Genomic DNA, 13,491 nt, shown 5'->3' on the forward strand with positions numbered 1-13,491 from the left:
ATATTCACAATTTACTGAAGTTTTAATCGAATACAGCAACACTAGATTGAGAATTAGAAAACTTAAAGATGACCAGATTCTATTAAATTAATTGCTGGCTCTCTGGTCCTTCCTACCATAAGGAATTAGAGACTAGACAAAGACCTTTCAACTTCTTATAGACTCCCGTGTAGTACCACTTCCAGTGAGACGAGATTTTTTTCCTTAAATAACAAATTAGACTTGGTCAAGATCTGCCAAGAGATATAAACAACCCCATGGTTAAAGTAGGTTCAGACTCTGGATGCATCTTTAGGAAGTACACATGCACACCAGTGCACTGATGTTTTTCTATGAAGGCATGCACAGTAGTACCCAAAACCTTCAAGTAACTGTCTCAATGGCTCAGCATAACTTTGTGCAATTTTTACACAATGTTATCTTTATTCTTAGGTCAAAATGATCAATTATTGTCCTTTCCCAATTACTTGCCCCAATAGGCTACACAAAAGATTTGGGGGGGGCTGTTTATTCTGCTTCAGTTTTGAATGGTGGGTTAGTTTCACAAGTGAATGCAAACACTATACCAAAATATTACTACAAGTATTTAGACAGTGCTGACGATGCTCAATAAAACATTTGAAAGTAGCACAGAAAAATCATCTAAATTCAGAGAGGGAACATTTTCACATTTACTTTTTAGCATGTACAAAAGCCCCTGATTCACCAATATTAATTTTCACTTGTCAGAATAAGTGCATTCTTTCTTCTGTTTGTCAGGATTTGAGTCTAAGCGTGGCTAGTGAAATGGAGAAGTAGTTTAATTCAAGAAATTTGTTCTCTGTCACACAATATTACATCAGTGTGTATGAAGTCTAGCACTACTTGGCTATGAAAACTATCATTATTTCTAGAAATCTATTTAGATTAATAAACTGATTAAATACTTAGGTGTAAAGGACAGTGTTATATGTTAGATAACTAGGAGAGTTTAATTAGCATATCCATATTAACAATTTGTTAAGGGTAATTTTAGCTTAAGATCCTAACAAATGTTCTCAAAGGACTGTTTTTACATGTAAAATACTGATAGAGGACAGTTCTCAGATGAGAAATTTAAATTTAAGTCTGCACTTGTCACTTAATGACAGGCATCAATGATCTAAAAGGCAGCAGTGCTCATTGCCAACACCAGTGTTAACTACAGAGGTGTGAGCAAAGGTGTAAATTAAAGAGCAAGTGAATCGTGCCTTTTAACTTCTACATAGCTTTTCTCTATTTGCCTGTGGTTGTCACATCCTATCCACCCGGCAAGCGCAGACATTTAAAATTTAAACTAAAGTCCATCAATGAAATAAAGTAGCTCTATAATGTATAGCTCTCCAACTTGATTTCCCTTTTTAACTGATAATATCCTACTAGCCTAAATTACAGTTGCCCCAGTAGAGGATGGAATGTTTGAGTGTAACTATTTTCTCTGTCTTATATTGTCTTGCATGTGAAGTCAGAATAGGAGGACTTCTGTTTGACATAAAGATTATGTTTATGTCTCTCTTTAAAAAATTAAGACTGAAAATATTTGTAAATGACAATTTATTTGGCACTCTGGCCATTAATGTTTCAGAGCTTAACTTCAGAGTTTTACTATCATGGATTCTGAATATGTGGATCATAATTTAGATTTTACTTAAGATTTTTAAATGTATGTCACCCTCCAATTAAATAGCTGTCCTCCATAATACCTAGTATTGGAATCTATGTTTTATCAAGACTACAGAAATATTCTGAAACCACTAGGAAATATGCCTATTTTAACTATACCCATATAAAATATCATTTGAGTAGGTAAGCAAATTCTCACATTAAACTGGGCAATTTTAAAGATCCGTCTCCATAGAGTTAAAAACAGATGAAGCTGACACAGAAAATGTACACATCTGTAATAGGAGTTGAATCTTCAGGCAAGATGGACAAAAGCCTCACTAAACATGCTTATAATTTAATAGGCATATATAAATTACATAATGTAATTGTATACAAAAATGACAAGAAAACCTACATTTTACTATTTTGGGAGTCCCATTTGGAAGAAGTCAATAGTATTTAAGTTCTTGTCTGAAGAATTCCAATGAAAAGAATAGTGTGGCCAGGCGGTAGTAGCACACACCTTTAATTCCAGCACTAGGGAGACAGAGGCAGGCAGATCTCTGTGAGTTCAAGGCCAGCCTGGTCTATGGAGCGAGTTCCAGGATAGCCAGGACTGTTACACAGAGAAACTCTGTCTTGGGGAAAAAAACCCAAAACCAACCAACCAACCAACCAACCAACCAACCAACCAACCAACCAAACAACCAAACAAAACACAACAAAACACTCCCTGGGGGGGGGGGGAGAAACACCAATGTGAAGACAGCCTGATATGAACTGGAATGAGTGCTGGAGGGAAATACTTCAGTTATAGACAGCAATAAACCCAACTAATTAACTTTGTAACTGTAGCTTAGAGCGTTGATACCCTTATCTCTAATGTGCCTGTTAAACATCACTTTTTAAGTTAGGGGTAAAGTAAATATGAAATTTGAAGAATAAGCCCTCTTCTTAAGTTAAGCTGCTGAACTTTAACCCCTGTTCTTCAGTAAAGGAATGTACAGACTGTGAACAATTCCATAGCAGCAGAATACACTCTCAGCAGAACACAGATATCCTGGCTTTTATGGCAAAGTAAAAGCAAGCACTGGGTAAGAAACAGAATTTCCTTACCCTTCTTTGTATAACTCTCAGCATAAGAAGATTTTTTACACCGTGAACTTATTAAAAATCCATAAAACTATAAGAATGTACAGTATGCAAAGCTCCTATGGGGTCAAATGAGTGCCTTTTCATTAGACAAAGATGATTCAAGGCACTTAAGGGGTTAAGACACGATGCATGCATTCCTTTACATCAAGAATGTGAAATCACATGATTTGGAATAAGCCAACCTTATGATAAATATAAGTTACATTATTAAATCCAAGAGAAGCCATAGACTCATGGATACAGTTTCTGTAGGATGCTGGTAAATGGGCACTGTGCAGCATTTCCTGGGGACAGCGTGCCCCACTTCTCTTCTCAACAGCAGGTCCCTACTGGGATGTCAGGGAGGCTGTGCTGCATCCACAGGCAGTGTACTGGCTAATGTTGAGAACGGTATTGCTAACGTTGGAGACATAAAATCTGGTAATCAGTAGAGTAAGTACAGGAACCACTGGAAAAGACCAGAGCAGTCTCCTGATGGTTCCTCCTTTTTGCTTTCAGGGTACAGGTGTGTGACAGAGATGAGAATTCTGAGCCTTGTCCGGGACAATTCCACCAGAGGGGACAGCATGGCGCCACCCCGAAAGTCCATAAATTACCCTGAACATAGTCAGTCCCCACTATTTGTTCAGAGCGAAGCACAGAATAGTCAGACACACGAGTTATAGGTTCTGAGTGACTCTTTAAACATAAAGTGCAATAGTGCTGAAGTTTTCAAAGTTTGTTTCAGTTCTCTTTTTTATGGGAGACGCCATTGCCTGCAAGCAGTATTATGGCACAGCGAATATAACAAAAATTAGTTTCCCAATACTTATCCCATTTTTTTTGTTTTCTTATTTATTTGATGGTGGTGTTAAAGGTTTAACAAAGCCTTCTTCATATACTTTCAAAATAGCTTCACAGACAAATCTGTATTGACTCTGAAAAACACAAACAGAAAAACAAGGATCATTAGAAAATCCAGAAAACCAAAAACTAACACCTCGCTTGTCTTGCTTATTAAAAAGAAGAATGAAGAGGAGGAGGAGGGAAAGAAAGAACAGAAAAACAAAACAATAAAAAAGCCCAAGATATAATTTGTTTTTGTTTTGTTTTTCGAGACAGGGGTTGTCTGTGTAGCTTTGGAGCCTGTCCTGGAACTCGCTCTGTAGATCAGGTTGGTCTCAAACTCAGAGATCTGCCTGCCTCTGCCTTCCAAGTGCTGAGATCAAAGGTGTGCGCCACCACTGACCAGTACAATTTTTTTTTTTTTTAACCAACAGATGGGCAAAAAGTTAAAAAAAAAAAAAAACAAAAACAAAAATAAAAAAAGCTTCTCACTTTATACGTTGTTGGCAAAACTCAAGATGCTGCTGGTAGGAATGTTAAAACACTAAAACTATAAACAGAAATTTGAAAGCATCTAATAAAATGGTATTATTTTACCTTTGGATCAAGCAATCTTACTTCCAGAAAAATCTAATTCAAAAGATAAACTAGAAAAGAAACTGAAAATATATGTTCAATCTTTTTTTTTTTTTTTTTAAAAAAAGAAAGAAACCATTTAAGTTGCCATCAATTTGCTGTGTAGGGAAGGCTGACCTCCCTTAAACTCACAGAGATCTTCCTTTCCCTGAGTCTGAGTGCTGGGATTAAAGGTGTGTGTACCATGCTACCTGTCAGGGTATTTTCTTAAGTGAGACAAGCAAGCTAGCTCAGGCGAAGGGGCTCACTCATATTCTAACCCTTGGGAGACTGAAGCAAAGTTCTGAAAGTTTGAGGAGAGTAAGAATGAAAAGGATGAAAGTGTAATTTATGACACATATTTGTCAGGAAGCTGAGGAGTTGGAGCCCAGCCTGGGCTACATAGTAAGTCCTAGGCCAGCCTGGGCTACAATGTAGTACCCTGTCATGTATGTATGTTTGTCTGTCTGTGTGCAAGAAAAAAAAGATACTAATGAATGAAGATTGGTAACAAGATCCACCATGTTTAAGACATACGTGTACATATGAAGTGTATGTGCTTACGGGTGTTTGGATCATCATGGCTCTTTGATCTCTCATTGTTCTTACAATATCCAATGGATAAATTGGTTGATTGCATTCAATGAGACACATGGCAGTTTCCATAGTAATAAGAACCCCAGTCCTTCCAATTCCAGCACTAAAAAAAGAAAAGAGAGATACAAAGTTTTAGTGGTACAATTGTTATAGATGTGGCTTTTCTGCAGAAATATCAAAATATCAAATCACAACAAAGAAAAACAATTTCATTTTAAGGTTTATTTCATAGAATTAGCTGTTAAATATTTTAAAACCATTTTAAAATGCAAAGTAGCAGACTAAAATAATATACCATTAACAAATATATAAACAATAATTATTTTATGCCTTATATAATTAATGCTTTAAATAAAGTTAATTTATATAAACGTTAACATTGAGATACTTAAAAATAAAATTGTTGGAGATATAATCTATGAGCATAACTATAGTAGTTACTGAAGATCTCTAATATAAAGAAGCCACACATATCTTATCATTCTTAACATTGAATCTTGTTTTTTAAAGCAATATTTTATTTTTATGTGTATGAGTATAATGGAGGATGTCCTTCTGTATGCTGTGAATATATGTTTCTCTGATTGGTTTTATGCATAAAGCTGTTTTGGCCAATGGACAGGCAGTATTTAGTCAGGTGGGAAATCCAAACAGAGATAGAGAAAGGTAGTAGGTGGAGTCATATAGCTGCCTAGGAAGAGGCCCAGACATCACTGGTAAGCCAAGACCACATGGAGATACACAGATTAATAGAAATGGGTTAATAATTAAGAGAGAACTAGCCAATAAGAAGCTGAGCCACTGGGCAAACAGTATAATTAATACAAGCCTCTGTGTGTTTCTTTGGGACTGAATGCCTGCAGGACCGGGCAGGACAGAAACTTCCATCTACATGAGTGTTTTGCCTGCATGCTTACAAGCGCCCCATGTGCATGTGCCTGGTGCTAGCAGATGTCAGAAGAAGGCTACGTCTCCAGCAACAGGAGTTGAAGACGGTTGTTAGTCACCATGTGAGTGCTGGGTACTGAACCCTGGTCCTCTGTACAAACAAGTACTCAACTACTGAGCCACCAACTCTCCAGCCCTGACACTGGCCTCTTAATTTATTTTTATTGATTTAGTTTTTTTTTAGTTAGAATACAAAATGGATTTCATGACATTTTTCATGCATACCATGATACTTTGCTCACATTTAACCTCCTCCCACTCATTAACCCTCTACCATTAGTCCCTTTTATACTTTCATGTCATATGTATATATTTAAATATATGTATGTACTCATATCTAGATTTTCTATGATAAAAATCAGAATATTCCCAGCACTCAGGAAGCAGAGGCAGAGGCAGGCAGATCTCTGTGAGTTAGAGACCAGCCTGGTCTACAAGCTCTACAAGTGCTAGTTCCAGGATAGGCCCCAAACCCATAGAGAACTTGTCTTGAAAAACCAAAAACCAAACCAAACTAAAAAACAAACACAGAACATTCCATTGTTCCCATTAATTTTCCCTCTTCCCTTCCATTCTTTACTTTCGATGTTGTAGTCCTCTTTTTATTTTTATGTATTTTTATGTAAATATCACTAAAAATATTCAAAATTTGTCTTTCTGAACCGGGCATACGTTAATTAATATAATGATCTGCATGAAATTCGATTAGCTTTCTTATAAATGACATTTTTCATTCTTCTTTACACTGAATTCATTGTACATATGCACCACATTCCCTCATTCATTCATCTGTTGTTGGGCATATAAACTGGTTCCATATCTGTGCTATTTATAAACAGTGTAGCAATAAATACAGACATGTAAGCGTCTCTGTGATGTGTTGACTTGGCATCAATGCTTCAAGTGTATTCTCACTAGCAGTGAATAAGGGCTCATCCTTCTCCACATCCTCATCATCATTTATTTCCTTGATGATGGCCATTCTGAGTGACCAGAAATTAGGGCTAATTTATCTTTTTCCTTCATTATTTACATCTTTCATTCTCTTACCTTATTATTCTGGGAAAGATTTTGAGATTATACTAAACCAAGTATAGAGTGCTATGTTCAGTGTCTGAATTGTCTTGTTCGTGACTATAGAGAAAATATTCAGTTTTTCTGCATTTAGCATAACATTGGCTACAGGTTTGTTGTCAGTTTTTATTATGTTGGGAGCATAGTTCTTCTCTCTCTCCTTTTCTTTCTTTTTCCCTTCCCTTTTCTTCCCCTCCCACTTTCCTCCTATAATTTTTCTGGTTGTTGTAGTTGCTTAGACTAATGATTGCTCTTTTCACTTTCCCTATCTGCATTAGGAATTTTATCAGAATAATGGCTTTAGGTATCCTTTGCTCATTTAGTCCTCTCTTGTAATTTACTCTTTCCTGTGCTCTATGGCATATCCTTCCTACTCCCGTTTTTTAGGATCCCTTTAAGTACTTTCTGCAATGCTAACTTAGAGGTTGTGAACAGTTTTAGTGTTGAAATGTCTTTTCATATTAAATGGTAGCTTTGTTGGATACAGCAGCTTTACTACTTACTCACTTTCTGGGCTTGACACATACCATTCCATGCTTTTCTGGCTCTTAACATTTCTGTTGCAAGGTCTATTGTGCTTGCCTCCCCTCCCCCCAAACAACCAATTTACCATCTCAACAATGTTTTTTCAGATTTACATATTGTGAAGTGTGTGTTTATGTATGTTTATCACATGTATCCCTGGCCCAAGAAGTCAGAAGAAGGTATCAACTCCTCTGGAACTAGTCTTATAAAAAGTTATGAGCCACTGTGTGGGTGCTGGGAGTCAAACCCAGGCCTTCTGAAAGAGCAGTGAGCATTCTGAACTGCTGAGTCATCTCTGCAGACCCTATGCTTGCCTTTATAAGTGAGCTGCTGTTTTTTTCTTACAGTTTGTTTTGTTTTGTTTGAGAAAGGGGCTCAATATGTAGTCCTGGCTGGCCATATACTCACAAAGGTTTCCTTTCCTCTGTATCAAAATATGTTTCCCTATGCCTGACTGTCTTACAGCTTTTTGGTTGTGAGCCTAGCCTGTAACAGCTGAGTCATCTCTCCAGCCCACTCTTAACAATTTTTAACATTGTTGTTTGTTTTACTCTTTGGGCATTTCCAGTACACTGCACCATGGAGAGGTTCTTTCCTGGTCATGTAATTTAGGGTTCTAAATACCATTTGGGATTAGGTGTTTATTCTTCCCAAGGCTTGGAAAACTGCTAGGATTTCATTGAATGCATTTTCTAGAGCATTAGCTTTTATGCTGACTCATTCTGCCCCCTGGATTCCTAGGTTCTTTCTCTTGAGCATATCTTACAGTTTTTGAAAGTCATGCTTGGGCCTTTTTATTTGCTTGCTTTTAAACCATCATGTTTGTATAGCATTCTTCAATCTTGTCCACAATCTTGATGTTCTCTTATTGTTGTTGCTTAGTCTCGTATGGTAATATTTTGTTTATGATCTAACAAATAAAGCTTGCCTGAAGATCAGATTGCAAAGCTAGACACACATAAAGGTCAGGCAGTGGTGGAGAGCATCGCAGTCTGCAGTCACACTGAGGACAGGAACTCCCCTTTGGTCTCTTGGTAGAAGTAAGAACTCTGGAGTGGCTGGCTCCTTTGCTTTTCTGATTTTCCCCTTTAACCCCAATATCTGTCTCTGGATTTTATATCTGTACTATAGTCTAGCCTGTTGGTGACGATTTCTACAGTCTATATTTAAATTTTGCTCAATTCAGTTTCTCATTTCCAACATTTCTATTTGTTCTATTAATCTCAATTTCTTTAATTCCTCATTCTTGTGCAATTTAACTTTTCTACTACTTTGCTTACTTTGTCCCCCATGTTGCCAGTTTTCTTTCCAAATTCCAATGTGAAATCTTTAGTTCATTTATCTGTTTGTTTTGTATGTTGCTTGAAGTCATTGATTATTTTTACAAGAAAATGTTTTAACTCACCCAACATTTTATCTGGTTTAGTATCTTTGAATTCAGTAATTGAGGAGTATTTCTATGACCTAATTTATGTGTCTACTGGTGTGGATTTTCATTCCAGTTTTCTTTGATGATTTGCTTAGTGAGTAAGCCTACTCTTACAGGCTAAACCTCCAATACCGCTAAGGGAGAGGAAAACAAACTGGTTTATCAACAGTAACACTACACTGAATGTGATATGCAGTTAAAATTGACCAAAGCCCAGCTGCGAAGTAATCCAGCACTCAGGAGGCAGAGACAGGTGGATCAGACATGAGTTTGAGGCCAGCCTCATCAACAGAGCAAGTTCCAGGACAACCAAGGATACACAGAGAAACCTTACATCAAACAAAACTAAAACCAACCAAACAAAAAAATTGGTCAAAGCCCATAATATACCATCAATGACCAAAGAAGAGAAACTGGCAAAACTAATGGAAAGTATACGGTTGAGTTAAAAATCGTTTAGAGCAAATTTGGAAACAGTAATGAATGAGATAAAGAAGCTAGGAAAGGAGAGAAAACAGATGCAAAAAACAATTCTAAATAAAAGGAAAAAGAATAGAGACAAGTTATAAAAGGGAGGGGGGAAATAGGAGATTAAAAACAAGAAAAATCATGTTGAATAATGAAAAACACAAACAGATAAATTCAGAGGGAATTAAAAAAATAAAAAACGTTAAGAGTTTTATTTTTTTAAAGACAGGAATGGCAGTATACATGTGTAACCCCAGAATAGGGGAAATGGAGGACCGATGATCAGGATTTCAGGGTTATCCAGTTACAAAAACGGTACAAGACCAGCACAGGTTACTGGAGACCTCATCTCAAAAATGTTAAAATACAAAAGAAGGATGACAACAATCGGATGCTTTCCACACCGGCTAAGCCTCAGAGACCCACAGGGCTGTCTTCACTTTCTTAGCTCCCCCTGTTTGTGTACTAAGGGCCTCTGCTGGCCACACTTAGTTTTGCAATCGAAAACTGAAAACGACATTCCTGCTTTTATAAACTACAGTTTTGAATATCCTGTCATATCAACACAAACACATGAAGATAAATATAGTATTTCATCAAATTTAAGTTAAGCCAATTGTAAGACACATTCCAATTTCAGGATATTAAGATAGGAAAAGAAATAGGAAAATGGCTAATTTTTTTCCTTTCCATGGTTTCTGACACAGCAATGTTAAAATGCTCCTTTGTCTTCCACCTTTGGAGCACAGCTTTCACTCTAAATATCATAGTATTAATCACAATAAAAGGCCAAAATATATTACGCATTCTATTCATTCATTAAGGGGAGGAAATAAAATACCTGCAATGAACAACAATCGGCTCTTCCTTTCCAGCCCTCTTGTTTCGGACATGACAAACAAAATCCAGAAAGTCACTGGAATCATCAGGCACTCCGTGGTCAGGCCAGGCCGTGTACTGAATCTGAGTGAGTTGACGACTTTCATTTTTCTAAATGAAAATGAAAAGTTACACATTTTCACATAGGAATTGCCTTTAATGTCTAAACATTCATTTTAATTTTCCTCTTGCCACAGTGTATAAACTCATTAAAACCTAACATTTTAACACAAGGGGAATATTTCACAGAAAAAGCTGTATCCTTTTAAGGGCTAGTTATTTATATTAATATACTTTTTTCAGGGAGGTTGAGATGGGGTTTCTCTGTATAATAGGGCTGGCTATCTGGCTGTCCTGGAACTTGCTTTGTAGATCAGACTGGCCTGAAACTCACAGAGATCCACCTGCCTCCGCCTCCTGAGTGCTTGAGTGTGTGCCACCACCACCTGGCATATTACTATACTTTTACAACTCAGTTTCTATATTTATGAAGTATTTTGAACACAGTAATCAAATAAACAGTCACACAAGTACTTAAAGGATTTCCTAAGAGAGATTCCGGGTGAACAAAGAGGGTAAAGTAACTACTTTTGTATATGAACAAAAATTGAACTAATCTTTACATGCCAACACAAATGAAACTGTGGAGATTAGACAGGAAAAAGCCCCAGGAGAGTAAAATGGTTCGTGAGCTAAGATCGCTTGTGGCCAAGAGTGATAACTGAAGCTCTAGCTCTGGGACCCACATGGTGGAAAAGAGACTAGATTCCTACAAGCTGTCACTTGACCTCCGAAAGGGCACCATGACAGAAGCACAGGCACTCACACACACATGGGTATAGGAAAAATTTAAATAAAGACTCCCAAGTATACACAGATTAAAAATTAGAATGAAAACACAAAGTGGAGTAAGGATCAATTCTACTTGGCGCAATGGTGGGTATAATGAAAGTAAGAGCCTTGGCTGAAATCTTGAATCTGTCAGTTACGGGATTTAATATTTCAGGGCTTCCTTCTTTCATGTGAAAAATGAAATGACCCCCTACTACTCCACAGGGCCATCTTTAGGTTGAAAAAGGCTTTATGAAAAACTAAATAAAATCAAACCACTTATTCACACACTTTAAAACAGGTGACTATCACTCAACATCATTCAATCTGGAGATCTTGGAAGTAAGAATTAACCAAGATGTGGGAGTAGTAGCTACCTACCCATTGTCTATTAGTATATGTGCATTTATGTTTGTTGAAAATTTGTTCTGTCAATTATATTTGGTTCACATTTTAAAATTAATTTATCTTTGCATAGTTCTTTGGTATTTAGCATATACAAATAAAAATGCAATGGCTAATTATAGATACTCAAAAAAAGGACTACACTGACAAACACACACACATCTACCTATCTTTCTCTTGGTTATCTACTTGGGAAAATAAAGATTAACATAAGCAACTATCTTAATGGTTCAACCTACAGATCACGTATTTATATGTACCACCAAATCCTTAATTGATTCTTATTTGAATGGATTTTAGCCCCCCCCCATAACTTTAGCTTCCTTCAAAGATTCCTGCTTCCTTCCTTTTATTATAAGAGAGGCTCCACCCCATTTGTCACTTTTAAAGGTTTAACTGTTGAAGGAAAGGCCTGAGACTTCACAGATCACGCTGCAGTTACTTCCTTCTTTTGGCCACTTTAAAAATGGCAGGCAGCGTCCCTGGGTGTGGTGGTGTAGGCTTTTAATCCCAGCACTTGAGAGGGAGAGGCAGCATGAGTTTCTGGCCAGCCCAGTCTATGTACCAATTCCAGACCAGCCAAGTCTATGTAGTAATACCCTGTTTCATAAACAAAAGTGACAACCACAAAATGATGGGTTGCTGTCAGGGAAAGGATGAATTTCAGGCAGTGAAAACGAGATACACAGTCTCCAGAGGCTGCCAGGACTAGCAGCATGATGTCCTTTACATGTATTCCAACTAGGGGCTAAGCCATCATTCATTAATCAGTGTCTACTTTTGGTTTTGGAAGCCAAAAGGAAAGACTGGTAGAACTAAGAAAAGCAAGCAGTCAGAAAGTTGCAATCTGCTTGCTGTCAAAAGGCCTTGCCTGTAACTTTTTCTTCCCCAAGATTGTGATGTTGCTCTTCTCCATTATTTGAAAAACATGAAACAACTTGACATGGTTCAACAGCTTTACCAATTGCCCCAGAAATATCCAAATAATTTTACTAATACTGATTGCACTAAATTTTTTATAAGCAAATGCTATGAATAAGCAAGCTAGTAATAGTAATAGTGTTTGCCAAACTCCTTTCACTAATTCTATTCATATTTATCACTAGAAGTGAAAAATACATTTATTAATTAAAATACAGAAGAGTAATATGTGTAAAGCAAACAGTTGATACTTACACATGAGTACATGTGTCTATGTGAATTTATGAGTAGTCATTCCTGTAGACTAGTCCTGTAGACTAGCTATGGTGGAACTTAAAAAGCCACAGGGAGCCTTGTGTCTCTGATTTCTCAGAGCTGGTGTTACAGGCACTTGCAATTAAGCTCAGCTTCTTATCTCAGTTCTGGAATCAGACCTCCGGCCCTGAAGACTGTGCAGCACGTGTTCTTAACTGCTTAACCATCTTCCTAGCCAACAGTGGAGTAATTCTTATTACCAGTAACTACTACTCAGACACTTTCCGCTTTCAAAGTCTTTATAGCATTCTTCCGAATGCACACTCTTGACTTCTTACCTCTTGGTTAAACAGTGTCATCTTTCTGAAAATATAGGCAGGGTTTCCTTCTTCAGAGTGACAGGTGACTTGATAGCATCCATAGGATGAGCTTCCTGTGGGATCTGGCCAATACTGGTGACATTTAACCTGATTATCAACAGAATTAAATACACAAAATTACATATTTAGGTGTAAAAATTTAAATTCTCCAACTTTCAAAGTATTTTAATGTTTAAAAACTTTCAAGTTTACAGAAAATCATTCAGTTCTCATACACTCTTCACTTAGATCTCCAACTACTAATGTTTTTATGTGTGCATGTGTTTATTTCATGAGTGTGTGTGTGTGCGCGCACACACATATATGAGTGAGCATGTGCACACATAGCACAGTGGTCAGTGGTGGGTGTCTTCCATCATTCTCTAACTTCCTTGAGAAAGGGTTTGTCACTGTACTTGGAGCTTATCCTATTTGGATAGGCAAGCTGGTTGGACAATGAGCTCAGGGATCTGTATCTGCCCTACCTCTCCAACTCTAGCACTACAGATACATGCTACCATACCTATTACAAGGGTGCTGGAGATCTGAACTCAGGTCCCCAGGCTTGCATTCCATGCGCTT

The 13,491-nt window shown here is 37.2% G+C and overlaps 1 protein-coding gene across 2 annotated transcripts in view; it reads right to left on the reverse strand.

The window, feature by feature from the left end:
• Positions 1 to 3,526: 3,526 nt before the first annotated feature.
• Ptpn4 (protein tyrosine phosphatase non-receptor type 4) overlaps positions 3,527 to 13,491 on the reverse strand; it is a 120,546-nt gene continuing 110,581 nt past the window's right edge. For both annotated transcript variants that reach the window (XM_051204040.1, XM_051204039.1), the window contains exons 24-27: positions 12,889 to 13,017; positions 10,101 to 10,249; positions 4,783 to 4,918; positions 3,527 to 3,695 (exon numbers count right to left, since the gene is read on the reverse strand). In XM_051204040.1, the coding sequence (XP_051059997.1) occupies positions 3,609 to 3,695; positions 4,783 to 4,918; positions 10,101 to 10,249; positions 12,889 to 13,017 (501 nt within the window). In that variant the 3' untranslated portion in view covers positions 3,527 to 3,608. The remainder of the gene's footprint in view (positions 3,696 to 4,782; positions 4,919 to 10,100; positions 10,250 to 12,888; positions 13,018 to 13,491) is intronic.

The sequence above is a fragment of the Phodopus roborovskii genome, unplaced genomic scaffold (genome assembly GCF_943737965.1).
Source record: "Phodopus roborovskii unplaced genomic scaffold, PHOROB, whole genome shotgun sequence".
Taxonomy (NCBI): Eukaryota; Metazoa; Chordata; class Mammalia; order Rodentia; family Cricetidae; genus Phodopus; species Phodopus roborovskii.